Genomic DNA, 19217 nt, shown 5'->3' on the forward strand with positions numbered 1-19217 from the left:
AAACCCGCAAACCCCCGGCGGCCAGCACTGCCCTCTCATTACACCAGGGTGGTTTAAAACGTCACCATGCGCGGCTGAGCAACAAAGAGCATTGTTGAGAGATGGAGCCTGTCCCAGATCTGGGCCGAGACAAAGGGGACATGGTCGCCGCGGTAATGAGCGCGCTCGTGCTTTGGAACTCGAACCGCAGTTTTTCCACCGTGACTGGTTTAAGTCCAGCTCGTTTACACGTTCGTGACCTGCCGTGTTCTCATTATCTCCCACCCCCTCGCTGGGCTCGCATTGGCCATGTCTTCGCCTGCGCTGTGTGTGTGTGTGTCAGAAAGAGAGATGTGTCAAATGCATCTGTGCCATTGCAAAGACAGTTTGCTGCCCGCACGGATCATGAATCAGACAGTCACCCACCCCATCATTCAGAAAACAGCGGAGGTGCAGTTTATGCAGACATCACTCCCATTCATTCTCCAGGTCTCCTTCCAGAGAGAGAGAGAGAGAGAAAGAGATATTTGGAGAGGTGGAGGGAGAGGAGAGAGGAAGAGGGAGAGACGGAGAAAGAGATTTGGAGAGGTGGAGGGATAGTGAGAGAGGAGGAGGAGGGAGAGAAAGAGTAAGAGCGAAAAATAGAGGGAGGGAGAAAGCGAGAGAGTGGGAGATCGCTAGCGTGGGAGAGGGAAGGGGACAGGGAGAAGTGTGATGAGAGAGTGTAGGTTTTCAGACAGATCTGTCAGATCGGTTTTGCAGGGATGAGACTAGTGCTGTTGTGCCTTCCTTGCTCGCACCAGTGTAACGGTAAAAGTATATATTCCCATCTCAATTGGACCACTTGTACATTTTAGCGGTCACAGGGAAGTATAAGAGTGGAATTGTATGCTTCACCTACCGCAGGTACAATCGGCAATATCAGGAACAGGAGAACATGAGATTGTTCATTCTTTATTTTGCCGTTTTATTTCAGTACATGTCACAGCTCGCTATCCTGGGGATGAGCTCAAAATAAAGGCGAGCGTTAGCATGAGTAACGTCACACGTGAGCGTTAGAGTGCTAAATGTTAATGTTAAATGGCAACATTAGCATGAATGATGTCCTCCCTGGAAATGAATTCTCGGGCACAGGTTGTTCTGTACAGAGGGAACTTGGAGATTAGCCTTTTATGAGAACTCGGCAAAATGGTGTGGCTGGCAGCTGCGTATTACCGCGACAAACCAGGTGACGCAGCAAGAGGACTGGCAGTCATGTAACTGTTCAGTGTGTGTGTTCAGGGGAAGTGAACAGCAGGCTTGGGGAGAGCCCCACAGCAGGGAAAGCAGAACAAGGGAAAAGTGACCACACTTGTCTGATGTACCCTGATGTGTCACACCCCCTCACGTGCCACGTACACGTAAAACTATCTGTATAAACATCATGTAAGAGAGAGAATCAAAACCATAAATGTAGAGGAAAGGTTGCAGGTTCATGGTCCTGGAGGGGTACAGCCGTTGTACCATCAGAGCAAGACAGTTGGGCGCTCTGGCTCCTCTGTGGGTTTGTTCTCACGTGTGTTTATTTTGAGGAATGACGCAAAGGAAGGCCACGCCTCCGGTGAGCACGTGACTTTTGTGCAAGCTCCGGATTGGCTATATTTGTTGCTGGTGTTGGTGATGTCACTTTCACAGGTTGGCGGGGGCTGTATAAAAAGAAACTTCTCGCCTTACTTCCGTCATTCCGTACGAAAACAATATTAGGTGCGAGGAGTTGTAACGTGGCCCCTCGGGTTTCCAAAAAATAGACACCCCCCAGCATCCTGGAAGACTCACTCGCCGAAACTTTCCTTCCTGGTCAAATAAATGCCCAGTATAGGTCTCCGAGAAATAAAAGCGCCTCAAATAAGAGATCATTACCCTGCCGGGGCCAAAAAGGGCGAAAATCCCCAGATAAGGGACACGGATCCTCCTCGTTTTCTCCATGCTTCCCCTTTGTACTCGGGGCAATATGAAACCGGAGATTGTCGCCGCTGTCAGCTTTCTATCCAGATTTCTGCGGATTAACGGACATGTCAGCGACCGACAGCTGCAAATATTCGGGCAGTCTCTTCAGGAAATCCTGACAGGTAAGGTTATCCATAAAATTGCAACATGCAAATACAGAGCGATAAATCACTTTCATTGTTTAATGTAATTAAAAAGGCATATTTCAAGTTAGTTATGGCAACACGAATTTATATAATAAATCGATTTTCAGTCGCTCTCAAGACAATCGGCGTAATGAATTACGAAATAGAATCATAAAAACGACTGAGTACCATATTTCTTTTTTTAGCAAAATATTTTTCAGTCCTGTGCTCAATCATGCACAAATACACAGTGTCAGGGGTAGCACAATAACGCTTCTATGTTCACTGCTGTCATTTCAACCCCCAGGCCATAACAGAAATAATTGAAAGATTAATATTTAATCATACCATTACGTGTTATTGATTAATGACTGAACTTTGTCGACATGCTGGCTACGTGGTCGTATATGCGAGGGCACGAGCGTATTCGTCTTAGAATCTATGATTTATTTGGAAAACGAGCAAAGCCTTGGCTTTTTACACGTTTTGTGTGCCTGACATTTTAAGAAACGTGTTCAAACGCATTGATGAATCTCTCTTTTTTATGTCCATTTGTATAAACTATGTGATTTTAAGTACTCACATGATCAAGCCAGAGTATTTTTTTTTATAGCAGCTGTCGCTAGAAATAGCCTCTTCATCTTCACTACCTTCATAGTGCTCTATTTTGGAACACGACGGTTATAGATGGTACTGTCATTGTTTTCTACATTGTTGACAATATGAATAATTAGGTGCTTGAGGGTGTGCTGTATGTGCACACTTGCTGATGGTTTTTAAATCCAGAAATGGACATTCGAGCAAAAAAAATACAAGAAAATTAAGTTGATTTTATTTAAATGAGCTCCATTACAATTGATCAACAAAGGTGCTGCAGGGAAGAAGTCAAATGTACCTGTATTGTACCTGTACATAAATCATATGCTTTATCATCTCCATGAAAGTGCAGTTGGACTTGTTTCCCAGCCTTCAGAAAACACTCCCTTTTGCATATTCAACCCCTCTACTCACGCACTCATTTACACACATTTATTTGTATGTTTGACCTACTACTAGACCTAGTAGCTGAGTGCTCAAAACTGGGAAAAAAAAAAAATGCCACCACTGGACCACCTGGTACCACCACTGGTACCACCACTAGTACCCTTGAGAGCAGAGAGGTAAACTCTGAAGACGTATCAAGGACAGTTCCTTTCTAAAATGCAGCTGTAGGTCCACTCGGGGGAAAGTCTCAGCTGTGTGTGTTTGTGTTTGTGTGTGTGTGTGCGTGCATGCGCGTGTGTGTGCGTGCGTGCGCACGCTCGTGTATTTACTTGTCCATAAAGCTAGAAAATGCAGAACCGCCCTCCCTTCCCCCTCCATATCAGCTTGGACCATAAAAACAAAAATACAAAGGAATGCCTGAGGCCTGTTTTAATGCTGCAGAGTAGACCTTCGAGTTACCGGCCTGTAACCGCACACTGAATCGGATCCCTGTAATGGGTCCTTGAATTGATACGGGTTACGCAACCTTCGCAAATGCGCGAAAAGCCTGGAGCGTCTCGCTGCTCGTTTGTCCCCCTGCCTGCGTGGGAGGAGGCAGCTCCGTGACCCATCTGCAAAGTGTCCACTCAGGCGATAAACCATCTGGAGCCACTCCGCCGCTTTGGGTGCAGATTTCCTGTCTGCACGCCCTCACGTAGACTCCCATATCATGTTTACACGCAGTGAGTTCGAATGCGTTGGGACGACCATGGAAAACCCCCCCAAAAAGGCCACACGGTAAATAACCTTTATCTATGTGCCCCCACGTGGCGGTTGGTGAACAAGGCAGGGCACGCCTTGCCCGTTAAATCCCCACCCGATCTCCCCAATCCCAGTTTTAAACAAGGTGTCCTGATAAGGCTCCTTATCTTGTTGTAGGTGTGCGGTTGGCCCCTGGGCTGTGGTGTGCCTCTGTGCCTTTAAAAGTGGCCTGTTAAACAAATGTGCAGATAAGTTCTCCTGATATCTTCATTGGACTGTGGGGGCACTTAGTGGGCGTTGCAGGTCATGCTGTGAGCAGGGTCAGTTTAGCACGGAATCCTATGAAAACAGGGGGGGGGGCAGTGAAGACACAGGTGTCATCCGAAGCCGTGTCCCACTGACCTGGCTTATGCACTAAGCCTGAAGCGTGTGAACAGCGGATTGGCCCATGCCAGCACCATGTGTCTAACCCCCTGACACGGTAGAGGGTTTATCCTGAGCCGGCTGCATGTCCATTACAAAGTGGCATGTTTGCCCTGTGTAAAACGCCATGACCAGAAAAGTATAGACGGACAGGAGTAGGCGACTCTAGGAGGTACCAGAAAGGTTCTTCTCTTTGAGGTTTCCAGGAGTCAGCAGAAGTTGAACGGGCACTGAGACCTCATCAGATGAAAGTCAAACTGCCATATTGGGTCACATTGAAACAGCTCTGACACCTCCAAGGCAAGTCAATGCAGACCTGCCTTTTCTTTGCCCATGACTTCAACAACAGAAGCAGCAATGAGCTAAGTGAAAAATGCAATAACCTGCACCAAGTTTAGTTTCGGGATTGCTGAGGGCTTCGGGGACAAATTAAATCGTAATTAGCAATATGCATTGCTGTTTCTTCAATTCAGTGCTCCACAGAGCTACAGCGAAAGAGAGTCTTTACTCATGAGGCGTCGTGTGTGTGGCGTTTTTGAAGAAGAGAGGAAAGGTGAGCAGTGTCACGCGGACGTGCGGGGCGATTTCGGTCACGTGGGTGGGGTGTAACGGCTCAGTGTGTGCAGTGTGAAAGGGCCTCGCCCTGTGTGCACGTATCGCCCTCTGCCCTATTTGTCTTTGTTTCCAGTTTAAGTTGGAACTCGTGCCAAACAGATTGTGCAATCCCCCCCCCCACCGCTCTGCTGCACGTAGGCTTGTCAGAGAGGCAGTTTATGGCTGCTTATCGGAGAAGGGGGGAACGGTTATTTTTTGCAGTGTGTTTTTTTTTTTTTTTGCGTGACATCTCGCGCGCGCGCGCACGCACGCACGCACGCACGCACGCACGCACGCACACACACACACACACACACACACACACACACACACACACACACACACACACACACAGAAACACAGAAACACACAGGTTCTATAAAGCTATGCAGTGAGAGCATGGCTGTGTATGCACTGTATAATGGTACTCCAGAGAGTGGGCCATTATACAAAATATTGTAGTGAGCTGGTCTTTTTTGGCGGGGGTGATGAGCTCAACTCATGGCGCTAGGAACCGGACTCTCTCTTCTTGCTCCGCAGCACACTGACATTAACACAGAGCTAAAAGTCCAGATTTCCTGGTGGAAGTGTCCTGCTACAAGCTCTCTGGTAGCGACATCACCAGCCAGAAGAGTATTAGTACAGTTTTGTTCTGTAGTTAATATCTTTTAATATGTCTTCAAAATATTGCAGTCAGGGACACTGTAATGCACATCTGTCCTTTATTTACAAAACCCTGCTGCCTATAAATATTTCCGTTTGTAAGAGTTTATGGGTCTGAGATGAGAAGGTATTTTGCAAGTATGGTGCCTGTCCTTCTGAATAAAAATTGAACCCTATAAGGTGGTGATGACATCACAGTTCTACAGTGCTTGTTGTGGCCAGCACATCGTAACTCCAGTTCATCGCAAAACTTCAGAGTGGACGTTTGTATTACTTGCTCTGCCGTGATGGTAACCCACTCTCTGGATCTCTCCCACAGAGCAGTACAAGCACCACTGGTTCCCAGACCAGCCCTTCAAAGGATCAGGCTACCGCTGCATCCGGATCAACCACAAGATGGACCCGCTGGTGGGCGAGGCGGGCCAGCGCATCGGCCTGTCCATCCAGCAGCTGTACTGCCTGCTGCCCAGCGAGCTGACCCTGTGGGTGGACCCCTTTGAAGTGTCCTACCGCATTGGCGAGGACGGGTCCATCTGCGTGCTGTACGAGGCCCAGCCCGCCGCCCCGGGGGGCCCCCTGGTGGACAGTCACGTCAGCTGCAAGGAGGAGCTGCTCCTTGGAAGAAGCAGCCCCCCCAAAGCCTACAGCATGATGGCTGTGTCCACCTGAGGCCCCCACCCCTCCAACCCAGCCCCCCCCCGCCCAGCTACATTCAAACATTGTGCCGACCAGGAAGAGGGGAGGGGAAGGGTGTGGCCTGTTGGCTGGGCAACAGAAGTCTTGTAGGGTTCTTTTGTTCTGCTGTTCCATTTTTTTTAGTTTCGTGTTGTGATTCTGATGTTCTGAGGGCCCTGATGTGGCACACCAAGAAGTAGCCCCCTCCTGGGGGAAGGGACATGAACTGCCCCTTGCTGCTGGGAACCCAAGAGCCATCAATGGACTTGCACTTTCAAATATCATTGGTTTTTTTTTTAATTAATTTTTTTTTTTTACTACCACCTACAGTTCACACTCGAGGAACTGCTTTCAGGAGTTCCAAGATATTTGTTCTTTGTAATTGCATCTTTTTTCCATTTTTGAGGGTTTTGGAAGGTAAAGGAAGTGGGTGTAAGATCCTGGATGTATTTCCTCTTTACATTTCTTATGTCTAGACACTGCCAGCATCTCTACCAGCCACAGCCTTTTTTATACAAACAAGGTTTTTTGGACCACTGGCCACGCCTTCAGTCTGAGGCAGATTTTGGCCCCCGTTTTGATTTCAGTTCTCCAGTTTTAGCTTCCAGGAAGCTGTTTCTGTTGGGTGGGGTTGTGGGGGTTTACGTATCAGCTGTAACCTGTACCTCCCTGTAACACACTCCTTTTACTTTCCAGGGCTGACTTCCTGATAAATGAATGTCAGCCTGAATTCACAGTCTTGTTAAACATTCCTCATACCAAACAGAAGTAAGAGGTTTCCCGTCACATTAGCCTTTCAGTGCACTTTGATGTTTAGGTTGTGTGGGACGTGTTTACAATGTTATCCATTCATACAGCTGGATATTTACTGAGGTAACCTTTCAGTTACAGGCCCCGCTCCTCAACCACTATGCTACACTGCCGCCCCCGTGTTCATCACAGAAAGTCATGGGAAAGCCTTGGAAAGTGGTCAAATGTCATTGCTGTCTTTTGGGGAAAGAAATCATGGAAAACTGACCAAATCCGAAAAAGTTCTCTTTTACAGTGAGGGGAAATATGTCCATTAGTCCTCATTAGCCTTATTGCCATTTATTGTCATCAGTGTGCTGATATTGCTAACAAAAGTAAAAAATACTAAAAAATACTTAAGTATTTCCCCTACAATTCCAACCTCAGATTAGCCTACTTTGAGTACTGCAGCAATAAAAGTGATCCCTGAAAACACTGAAATGTCAGATAAATCTGTTTTGGTTTCCAATGGTTTCTATACTATCATTCCCAAGGCAGTGTCCAAGCACAGGGACTCACTCTGCTTCCTGATGAAGTCTGGCACTGTGCAGACCATCGTCTGCTCCACCACTAAATGCGCTTTTCAGTTTTGATCGCCGGTTGAACAGTTCCTGAACATTTTTGTCCTTGGACTCGCATTGAACGGGTCAGAATTGGAAGTCTGTTGTATTTGAGACAGGAAGGATGTCACAGACTGAGGCAAAAATGTGAAGGAGGGAGTTCAAGGTCACAGGTCCTGGGGTGGTGGATAAGTGTCTTTTGTTTTCTTGAAGGCCCGACAAGGCAATGGCTTTGAATCTTTGGCCATTTTTTCCACTTCATGGCACTCAAAACCGTGGCAGCGCCACTCTTGGCCAGATGAGGCACTGCAGGGCACACGGTGCCACATATCACCCTCTCCTACCCAGGCACAGGGGCCGGACACCAGTCAAGGGCAGCTAAATTCGCTCCGGCCCCTGACTCATGCCTGGCGGTAGTGAGCTGAGCCAGCACACACACTGTGCGTGCTCTGTAGTGTCCCCTCACTATGACACAGGTGGGCACAGAACATCTCCACGCCCCTCCCCTCATGCTGTCTTGGGCTGTCGATGTTGTGTGTGTATCCTCTACATTTGAGATGTAACTTTTGAGATGTAACCTTTGAGATGTAACCCCACTGTGTTTTTCTTTTTAAAAGTGACCCATCCCAAAAGGAGTTTGCTTCTACAAATCGAATGGATGTGCGTGTGGAAGGGGAGATGCACATGTTCTGCACTGATATGTGAGGGTGGTGTAGTGTGAAATCAGACAGGAGCCAGCCGGGGGACGCACTGCCAAACCCAGCCTGAGGGATCAGACCTTTAATAAACTCCTCTACAAGGGTGGAGACTGGGGAGGGTGCATTTTGCTGGATGGATGTGCTTCCCTGGTATTATTGTAGCCCTACTACAAGTTAACTTGTGCAGGGAAACGACCTGGGCCCCATTCCCAAAAGAGAAGGTTACACCTGTCTGTTACACCTGTCCGCCCCCCACCACCACCTCAGTGATTTCACACCCACACACCTCTGTGCCCCATTTCTGGAGTGTGCTGCAAGTGGGCTGCAAGCTGCTGTAAATTTGTACAGTTCATGTAAATTGATTGTGAGGAAGTTGTACAGATTTCTATATTTTGGAAGATTGTTTTTTTTCTTTCCCTCTTTTGCTGTTTCCTCTGTAATAAAAGATTTGCTATTTCTGCATGACACTGCTTTCTTTGCATTCATGTGCATGCACACACACACACACACACACACATAGTCATGTACACTCACTCTGATAGTTCAATGGAAGTGCTTACCAGTGCATGTCTTTTGCAGTTACCTTATCTAGTCACAGCTACTCGGAAAACATTTTGTTTTAAGGGTTGTTCACTAACAGAAATTGTTCTGGCGTACTGAACGTATGGGAAAATGGATGGAACTTCCTGTTCATCAAACAAGTACCCGCCTGTTCTGCCTGCAAATTTATGTGTCTGTGTTGGGCAAGCCTGTTTGAGGAGTTTTTTTTTTTTTATAAACATCAAAATACCACAGTGTTGCTTCCACCATCATCTTACAGACATACAAACAATCCTACCATGCAGGTTTCACCTAGTTGCTCAGCATGGGTAACCTGTGGTAATCACAGTCCAGCTTGTGAAGCAGAGCAGCTAGCACATTCTTCCTGCCGCTTAAATAGGGCCTCTTGTGTGTGTGTCTCAATAGGTACGTGTGATCAACAAAAAGAGACGCAATGAGACACAGCCAAAGAGGGTAAAGATGCTACCTGATAATTATGATCATGTTGACAACTTCAGAGGAAGTCAATAGTAGGAATCGTTCACCATGGTAACTATACGCAAGTAACTTCACAGGAATGCTCCATCATGTGAACTGCAAATAAAGCAAGTATGGCACTAACGGTCTTTTGCTGCCATGTTGTGAAATGTTACATCTAAGCAGAGTACATGGTTAAATGGTTGAAAGATTCTATAACAGTGTTTCTCTGCCCTGTTTCTGGAGCCCCACTGTCTTTTTTTTCTAGATCTTTTTTACTAGATCTGCTCAGAGGATGGCAACTCAAATCTCCTCTTCCAGGTGCCAATCAACTTCTGGTGGGAAGGCGTCCAAAACCCCCAGGACCCTCACAGACCAAGAGCAAAAGATCCTTTTTGAAAAGTTGCCACGAGCCCAGACACACATTCCAACTCACTGCAACCTGAGAGAAGCCAGGAAACCTGCTGCACTCAGCTGTACCTCAGGTGAATTGAATTACCAGGTAGCCACCTCCAGGTGTGGTCCTGTTACAAACTGAGCCCTGTCTTCATCCCGTCCATCAGCCTCTTGGTCTACTGCCCTCTCACCCCGCTTTACTGCCCTCTAGCTCCTGCTGTGTCCTCAGCTCTCTACTGCCCTCTGCTGCCCGTTTGGGAGCCTCCTTTGGCTATCAAATCTAATGAGAGGGCTCTTCCAGGGTTTGAACCCAGGACCTGTTGTTTGGCAGTCTGGCATTCTGTCTCTGTCCCACCTGAGAGATGTAACATGCAGCTAAGTGAACTAACCTTCTTACATGTCATCATCTAGCATGTTTTAAACAAAAAATGTGAAGATTGAACCCAGGACCCACCTGAGAGACGCGAGCGTTGGAGTTCCGATAGCCTTCTTCCGTATCATTTACCACGTGTAAAACCAAAGAAAGTGACAAGATCAGTGGAAACAAGGACAGATGAGCGGCAAGTCAGAACTCCAGCGGCTGACAGGTGGCGCTGTGGGCTTAGCCGCGTGGGTTTGGCGCGTGAGCTTTGTGGTTCAAGCCCCTGTTGTTCTCTGCTCTTTGCTCTTTGGCGGTCGTCGTTTGTTTTCCAGTCGTTCTCGCAGTTTTATATCTGAGGTCGAAACTGAGCTAATTTAATGCAAAAGGCTGTCTCTTGTCTTGTTGTTCTGCTTTATTTCTAGATATATGAGCTTTAACTACTAAAAAAAAATACCACAGCCTGACCACAGTCACATGGTACAGTGGCAAGTTCACTGCCTTATAATCAGGCCCTGACCCCAGGCACCATGTTGCTTTTGTCTTGGTCGTGGTACATGCTGAGTTAGAAGGAGGAGAAAAGATAAAGGGCACCCATGTGTCTCTCAGGTGGTGCAGAGACAGAATGCCAGACTGCAAAGCAACAGGTCCTGGGTTCAAGCCCCGTAAGAGCCTTCTCGTTGCTTTTGATAGCCAAAGGAGGCTCCCAAACAGGCAGCAGAGGGCAGCAGAGGGCTCAGGTTGTAACAGGAGCTAGAGGCCAATAGAGAGCAGTAGAGTGCTGAGGTTGTAAGAGGGGGTAGAGGGCAGTAGAGAGCTGAAGCCACAGCAGGAGGTAGAGCGCAGTAAAGCGCTGAGGCTGTAACAGGGGGCAGAGGGCAGTAGAGAGCTGAAGCCACAGCAGGAGGTAGAGCGCAGTAAAGCGCTGAGGCTGTAACAGGGGGCAGAGGGCAGCAGAGAGCTGAGGCCAGCGCAGGACTTAGAAGGTGGCAGAGAGTTGAGGGTGTAGCAAGACCACGTAAGAGGAAGCAGATGGATGGGATGACAGATGGGATGAAGACAGGGAAGGGTCTGACCCGGCCCAGTGAGGTGTCCAGAACGGGAGGCAGAGCAGAAGCGGTGTGGCGTGGAGCAGGGTGAGGGTGAGGAAGGAGGAGATGGGGAGGGGGGAAGAGGCGAGGGTGAGGATGAGGAAGGAGAGAAATGACGAAGATGCAAAAAGCCACGCCCACTTTTTCGCTAGTTAGTTCCTCAACTGTCTTAATAAGTTCCTCGTGCGTCGCAACGCGACGCTGCTGCAGCGCGCAGCAAAATTTCAGCCGGCTCTCGCGCCCGGCTGCATAACCCCCAGTTTCCATCGTCCGAAACCTCGGGGGGGTATGAGTTCCCCCCCTTTCCTCTCGCCCCGGGCCGCTGGTCGGATTCGAACCCACCACCTCACTAGTGTGAGGAGCAGATCTTCCTCCGACGCCACAGACACCTTGGCACTTTTCTCCTTTTTTTTTTTGCGCACTTGACAAGCGACTTGGTGAGCGCACAGGGAAAACGGAGAACAACGGGGGCTTGAACCGCAAACCTTCTGCACTGCCCCCTGCTGCCCTTCTGGAGACCTCCTTTGGCCTTTAAAAGGTCAAAGACGGTCGGTTTTGAACCTGGGACCTCTCGCTTCATAGTCCAGAGTTATACCTCTGCGCCGCCAGAGACTAACGCTGCCTGCTCCCCAGGCCGATTCTTTCTACCGCAGCACCTACCATGACCGACAGAAAAGAAGCGCATAGCCTGGTGTCGGGATTAAACTGGGAATCTCCAGGTTACAAGGGAGTTGATTTACCACCACACCACCCAAACATGAATGGGTTGTGAGTGAGATTCTTCTGCTACTTCATTTAATTGCTTAGGGTTTTCCATGGTTAGAAAATGCATTTGCAGCGATCATCATACAAATTGTTTCAGAAGTTAATTGTTTCATTTAATAAAAAAAAAAAAAAAATTAAAAATTTGCCGTGAAACTGTTACCTGGATCACTATGACGGTTTGATGTGCTGTGATAAATTACCCACAGTCCTCTCTGGGCCTGCGCATAATAATAAGTTCACCATCTCGTACTCTCCAGGTACTCTCCATGCACTTGGACACTGGATGCTGTTTAATACACCTCCCACCCCCCCCCTGCACTCCCCATCTGATTCTCAGATAGTGAATCAGAGACAGAGTGTAGGGGGTGCAGGGGGTGCAGGGGGTGCGGGGGGGGGGGGGGGGGGGGGGGGGGGGGGGGGGTATTAAACAATATCAATATCCTCAGCAACAAAGATGGATATTATTCACTAGGTCACTGATTGATGTTTAATACAAACCCCCCCCCCCCCCCCCAACCCCCCACACTCCCACACCCCCACACTCTGTATGATTCTCAGATAGTGAATCAGAGTGCCGGGGGTGGGGTGGGGGGGGCGGGTGCAGGGGGTGCGGGGGGGGGGGGGGGGTGGGAGGAGGTGTATTAAACAGCATCCAGTGACCAAGTGCATGGAGAGTACCTGGAGAGTACGAGATGGTGAACTTATTATTATGCGCAGGCCCATAGAGGACTGTGGGTAATTTATCACAGCACATCAAACCGTCATAGTGATCCAGGTAACAGTTTCACGGCAAATTTTTTTATTATTTTATTTTTTTTTTTTTTTAAATGAAACAATTAACTTATGAAACAATTTGTATGATGATCGCTGCAAATGCATTTTCTAACCATGGAAAACCCTAAGCAATTAAATGAAGTAGCAGAAGAATCTCACTCACAACCCATTCATGTTTGGGTGGTGTGGTGGTAAATCAACTCCCTTGTAACCTGGAGATTCCCAGTTTAATCCCGACACCAGGCACCATGTTGCTTTTGTCTTGGTCGTGGTACATGCTGAGTTAGAAGGAGGAGAAAAGATAAAGGGCACCCATGTGTCTCTCAGGTGGTGCAGAGACAGAATGCCAGACTGCAAAGCAACAGGTCCTGGGTTCAAGCCCCGTAAGAGCCTTCTCGTTGCTTTTGATAGCCAAAGGAGGCTCCCAAACAGGCAGCAGAGGGCAGCAGAGGGCTCAGGTTGTAACAGGAGCTAGAGGCCAATAGAGAGCAGTAGAGTGCTGAGGTTGTAAGAGGGGGTAGAGGGCAGTAGAGAGCTGAAGCCACAGCAGGAGGTAGAGCGCAGTAAAGCGCTGAGGCTGTAACAGGGGGCAGAGGGCAGTAGAGAGCTGAAGCCACAGCAGGAGGTAGAGCGCAGTAAAGCGCTGAGGCTGTAACAGGGGGCAGAGGGCAGCAGAGAGCTGAGGCCAGCGCAGGACTTAGAAGGTGGCAGAGAGTTGAGGGTGTAGCAAGACCACGTAAGAGGAAGCAGATGGATGGGATGACAGATGGGATGAAGACAGGGAAGGGTCTGACCCGGCCCAGTGAGGTGTCCAGAACGGGAGGCAGAGCAGAAGCGGTGTGGCGTGGAGCAGGGTGAGGGTGAGGAAGGAGGAGATGGGGAGGGGGGAAGAGGCGAGGGTGAGGATGAGGAAGGAGAGAAATGACGAAGATGCAAAAAGCCACGCCCACTTTTTCGCTAGTTAGTTCCTCAACTGTCTTAATAAGTTCCTCGTGCGTCGCAACGCGACGCTGCTGCAGCGCGCAGCAAAATTTCAGCCGGCTCTTGCGCCCGGCTGCATAACCCCCAGTTTCCATCGTCCGAAACCTCGGGGGGGTATGAGTTCCCCCCCTTTCCTCTCGCCCCGGGCCGCTGGTCGGATTCGAACCCACCACCTCACTAGTGTGAGGAGCAGATCTTCCTCCGACGCCACAGACACCTTGGCACTTTTCTCCTTTTTTTTTTGCGCACTTGACAAGCGACTTGGTGAGCGCACAGGGAAAACGGAGAACAACGGGGGCTTGAACCGCAAACCTTCTGCACTGCCCCCTGCTGCCCTTCTGGAGACCTCCTTTGGCCTTTAAAAGGTCAAAGACGGTCGGTTTTGAACCTGGGACCTCTCGCTTCATAGTCCAGAGTTATACCTCTGCGCCGCCAGAGACTAACGCTGCCTGCTCCCCAGGCCGATTCTTTCTACCGCAGCACCTACCATGACCGACAGAAAAGAAGCGCATAGCCTGGTGTCGGGATTAAACTGGGAATCTCCAGGTTACAAGGGAGTTGATTTACCACCACACCACCCAAACATGAATGGGTTGTGAGTGAGATTCTTCTGCTACTTCATTTAATTGCTTAGGGTTTTCCATGGTTAGAAAATGCATTTGCAGCGATCATCATACAAATTGTTTCAGAAGTTAATTGTTTCATTTAATAAAAAAAAAAAAAAAATTAAAAATTTGCCGTGAAACTGTTACCTGGATCACTATGACGGTTTGATGTGCTGTGATAAATTACCCACAGTCCTCTCTGGGCCTGCGCATAATAATAAGTTCACCATCTCGTACTCTCCAGGTACTCTCCATGCACTTGGACACTGGATGCTGTTTAATACACCTCCCACCCCCCCCCCCCCCTGCACTCCCCATCTGATTCTCAGATAGTGAATCAGAGACAGAGTGTAGGGGGTGCAGGGGGTGCAAGGGGTGCGGGGGGTGCAGGGGGTGCGGGGGGGGGGGGGGGTATTAAACAATATCAATATCCTCAGCAACAAAGATGGATATTATTCACTAGGTCACTGATTGATGTTTAATACAAACCCCCCCCCCCCCCCCCAACCCCCCACACTCCCACACCCCCACACTCTGTATGATTCTCAGATAGTGAATCAGAGTGCAGGGGGTGGGGTGGGGGGGGCGGGTGCAGGGGGGGGGGGGGGGGGGGGGGGGTGGGAGGAGGTGTATTAAACAGCATCCAGTGACCAAGTGCATGGAGAGTACCTGGAGAGTACGAGATGGTGAACTTATTATTATGCGCAGGCCCATAGAGGATTGTGGGTAATTTATCACAGCACATCAAACCGTCATAGTGATCCAGGTAACAGTTTCACGGCAAATTTTTTTATTATTTTATTTTTTTTTTTTTTAAATGAAACAATTAACTTATGAAACAATTTGTATGATGATCGCTGCAAATGCATTTTCTAACCATGGAAAACCCTAAGCAATTAAATGAAGTAGCAGAAGAATCTCACTCACAACCCATTCATGTTTGGGTGGTGTGGTGGTAAATCAACTCCCTTGTAACCTGGAGATTCCCAGTTTAATCCCGACACCAGGCACCATGTTGCGTTTGTCTTGGTCGTGGTACATGCTGAGTTAGAAGGAGGAGAAAAGATAAAGGGCACCCATGTGTCTCTCAGGTGGTGCAGAGACAGAATGCCAGACTGCAAAGCAACAGGTCCTGGGTTCAAGCCCCGTAAGAGCCTTCTCGTTGCTTTTGATAGCCAAAGGAGGCTCCCAAACAGGCAGCAGAGGGCAGCAGAGGGCTCAGGTTGTAACAGGAGCTAGAGGCCAATAGAGAGCAGTAGAGTGCTGAGGTTGTAAGAGGGGGTAGAGGGCAGTAGAGAGCTGAAGCCACAGCAGGAGGTAGAGCGCAGTAAAGCGCTGAGGCTGTAACAGGGGGCAGAGGGCAGTAGAGAGCTGAAGCCACAGCAGGAGGTAGAGCGCAGTAAAGCGCTGAGGCTGTAACAGGGGGCAGAGGGCAGCAGAGAGCTGAGGCCAGCGCAGGACTTAGAAGGTGGCAGAGAGTTGAGGGTGTAGCAAGACCACGTAAGAGGAAGCAGATGGATGGGATGACAGATGGGATGAAGACAGGGAAGGGTCTGACCCGGCCCAGTGAGGTGTCCAGAACGGGAGGCAGAGCAGAAGCGGTGTGGCGTGGAGCAGGGTGAGGGTGAGGAAGGAGGAGATGGGGAGGGGGGAAGAGGCGAGGGTGAGGATGAGGAAGGAGAGAAATGACGAAGATGCAAAAAGCCACGCCCACTTTTTCGCTAGTTAGTTCCTCAACTGTCTTAATAAGTTCCTCGTGCGTCGCAACGCGACGCTGCTGCAGCGCGCAGCAAAATTTCAGCCGGCTCTTGCGCCCGGCTGCATAACCCCCAGTTTCCATCGTCCGAAACCTCGGGGGGGTATGAGTTCCCCCCCTTTCCTCTCGCCCCGGGCCGCTGGTCGGATTCGAACCCACCACCTCACTAGTGTGAGGAGCAGATCTTCCTCCGACGCCACAGACACCTTGGCACTTTTCTCCTTTTTTTTTTGCGCGCTTGACAAGCGACTTGGTGAGCGCACAGGGAAAACGGACAACAACGGGGGCTTGAACCGCAAACCTTCTGCACTGCCCCCTGCTGCCCTTCTGGAGACCTCCTTTGGCCTTTAAAAGGTCAAAGACGGTCGGTTTTGAACCTGGGACCTCTCGCTTCATAGTCCAGAGTTATACCTCTGCGCCGCCAGAGACTAACGCTGCCTGCTCCCCAGGCCGATTCTTTCTACCGCAGCACCTACCATGACCGACAGAAAAGAAGCGCATAGCCTGGTGTCGGGATTAAACTGGGAATCTCCAGGTTACAAGGGAGTTGATTTACCACCACACCACCCAAACATGAATGGGTTGTGAGTGAGATTCTTCTGCTACTTCATTTAATTGCTTAGGGTTTTCCATGGTTAGAAAATGCATTTGCAGCGATCATCATACAAATTGTTTCAGAAGTTAATTGTTTCATTTAATAAAAAAAAAAAAAAAATTAAAAATTTGCCGTGAAACTGTTACCTGGATCACTATGACGGTTTGATGTGCTGTGATAAATTACCCACAGTCCTCTCTGGGCCTGCGCATAATAATAAGTTCACCATCTCGTACTCTCCAGGTACTCTCCATGCACTTGGACACTGGATGCTGTTTAATACACCTCCCACCCCCCTGCACTCCCCATCTGATTCTCAGATAGTGAATCAGAGACAGAGTGTAGGGGGTGCAGGGGGTGCAGGGGGTGCGGGGGGGTGCAGGGGGTGCGGGGGGGGGGGGGGGGTATTAAACAATATCAATATCCTCAGCAACAAAGTTGGATATTATTCACTAGGTCACTGATTGATGTTTAATACAAACCCCCCCCCCCCCCCCCAACCCCCCACACTCCCACACCCCCACACTCTGTATGATTCTCAGATAGTGAATCAGAGTGGCGGGGGGGGGGGAGGGGGTGCTGGGGGGGCGGGGGGGTGGGGGGGGGTGGGAGGAGGTGTATTAAACAGCATCCAGTGACCAAGTGCATGGAGAGTACCTGGAGAGTACGAGATGGTGAACTTATTATTATGCGCAGGCCCATAGAGGACTGTGGGTAATTTATCACAGCACATCAAACCGTCATAGTGATCCAGGTAACAGTTTCACGGCAAATTTTTTTATTATTTTATTTTTTTTTTTTTTAAATGAAACAATTAACTTATGAAACAATTTGTATGATGATCGCTGCAAATGCATTTTCTAACCATGGAAAACCCTAAGCAATTAAATGAAGTAGCAGAAGAATCTCACTCACAACCCATTCATGTTTGGGTGGTGTGGTGGTAAATCAACTCCCTTGTAACCTGGAGATTCCCAGTTTAATCCCGACACCAGGCACCATGTTGCTTTTGTCTTGGTCGTGGTACATGCTGAGTTAGAAGGAGGAGAAAAGATAAAGGGCACCCATGTGTCTCTCAGGTGGTGCAGAGACAGAATGCCAGACTGCAAAGCAACAGGTCCTGGGTTCAAGCCCCGTAAGAGCCTTCTCGTTGCTTTTGATAGCCAAAGGAGGCTCCCAAACAGGCAGCAGAGGGCAGCAGAGGGCTCAGGTTGTAACAGGAGCTAGAGGCCAATAGAGAGCAGTAGAGTGCTGAGGTTGTAAGAGGGGGTAGAGGGAGGGCAGTAGAGAGCTGAAGCCACAGCAGGAGGTAGAGCGCAGTAAAGCGCTGAGGCTGTAACAGGGGGCAGAGGGCAGCAGAGAGCTGAGGCCAGCGCAGGACTTAGAAGGTGGCAGAGAGTTGAGGGTGTAGCAAGACCACGTAAGAGGAAGCAGATGGATGGGATGAAGACAGGGAAGGGTCTGACCCGGCCCAGTGAGGTGTCCAGAACGGGAGGCAGAGCAGAAGCGGTGTGGCGTGGAGCAGGGTGAGGGTGAGGAAGGAGGAGAGGGGGCGGGGGGAAGAGGCGAGGGTGAGGATGAGGAAGGAGAGAAATGACGAAGATGCAAAAAGCCACGCCCACTTTTTCGCTAGTTAGTTCCTCAACTGTCTTAATAAGTTCCTCGTGCGTCGCAACGCGACGCTGCTGCAGCGCGCAGCAAAATTTCAGCCGGCTCTTGCGCCCGGCTGCATAACCCCCAGTTTCCATCGTCCGAAACCTCGGGGGGGTATGAGTTCCCCCCCTTTCCTCTCGCCCCGGGCCGCTGGTCGGATTCGAACCCACCACCTCACTAGTGTGAGGAGCAGATCTTCCTCCGACGCCACAGACACCTTGGCACTTTTCTCCTTTTTTTTTTGCGCGCTTGACAAGCGACTTGGTGAGCGCACAGGGAAAACGGAGAACAACGGGGGCTTGAACCGCAAACCTTCTGCACTGCCCCCTGCTGCCCTTCTGGAGACCTCCTTTGGCCTTTAAAAGGTCAAAGACGGTCGGTTTTGAACCTGGGACCTCTCGCTTCATAGTCCAGAGTTATACCTCTGCGCCGCCAGAGACTAACGCTGCCTGCTCCCCAGGCCGATTCTTTCTACCGCAGCACCTACCATGACCGACAGAAAAGAAGCGCATAGCCTGGTGTCGGGATTAAACTGGGAATCTCCAGGTTACAAGGGAGTTGATTTACCACCACACCACCCAAACATGAATGGGTTGTGAGTGAGATTCTTCTGCTACTTCATTTAATTGCTTAGGGTTTTCCATGGTTAGAAAATGCATTTGCAGCGATCATCATACAAATTGTTTCAGAAGTTAATTGTTTCATTTAATAAAAAAAAAAAAAAAATTAAAAATTTGCCGTGAAACTGTTACCTGGATCACTATGACGGTTTGATGTGCTGTGATAAATTACCCACAGTCCTCTCTGGGCCTGCGCATAATAATAAGTTCACCATCTCGTACTCTCCAGGTACTCTCCATGCACTTGGTCACTGGATGCTGTTTAATACACCTCCCACCCCCCCCTGCACTCCCCATCTGATTCTCAGATAGTGAATCAGAGACAGAGTGTAGGGGGTGCAGGGGGTGCAGGGGGTGCGGGGGGGTGCAGGGGGGTGCGGGGGGGGGGG

General features: G+C 49.4%; 1 protein-coding gene across 1 annotated transcript; it reads left to right on the forward strand.

Moving 5' to 3' along the window:
* Positions 1 to 1713: 1713 nt before the first annotated feature.
* LOC118772076 (protein BTG1-like) lies at positions 1714 to 7685 on the forward strand. Its single transcript, XM_036520327.1, has 2 exons — positions 1714 to 2087; positions 5815 to 7685. Exons 1-2 carry the CDS (start codon positions 1943 to 1945, stop codon positions 6162 to 6164), a joined length of 495 nt encoding a protein of 164 aa, XP_036376220.1. The 5' UTR covers positions 1714 to 1942; the 3' UTR covers positions 6165 to 7685.
* Positions 7686 to 19217: the final 11532 nt, after the last annotated feature.

This window comes from Megalops cyprinoides, chromosome 25, assembly GCF_013368585.1.
Source record: "Megalops cyprinoides isolate fMegCyp1 chromosome 25, fMegCyp1.pri, whole genome shotgun sequence".
Taxonomy (NCBI): Eukaryota; Metazoa; Chordata; class Actinopteri; order Elopiformes; family Megalopidae; genus Megalops; species Megalops cyprinoides.

Bases quoted from the DNA above. Each gene is read 5' to 3' on its own strand.
- LOC118772076 (XM_036520327.1), top strand. From the start codon at position 1,943: ATGCTTCCCCTTTGTACTCGGGGCAATATGAAACCGGAGATTGTCGCC. The intron at 2,088-5,814 runs GTAAGGTTATCC...TCTCTCCCACAG, and splicing joins TCTTCAGGAAATCCTGACAG to AGCAGTACAAGCACCACTGG.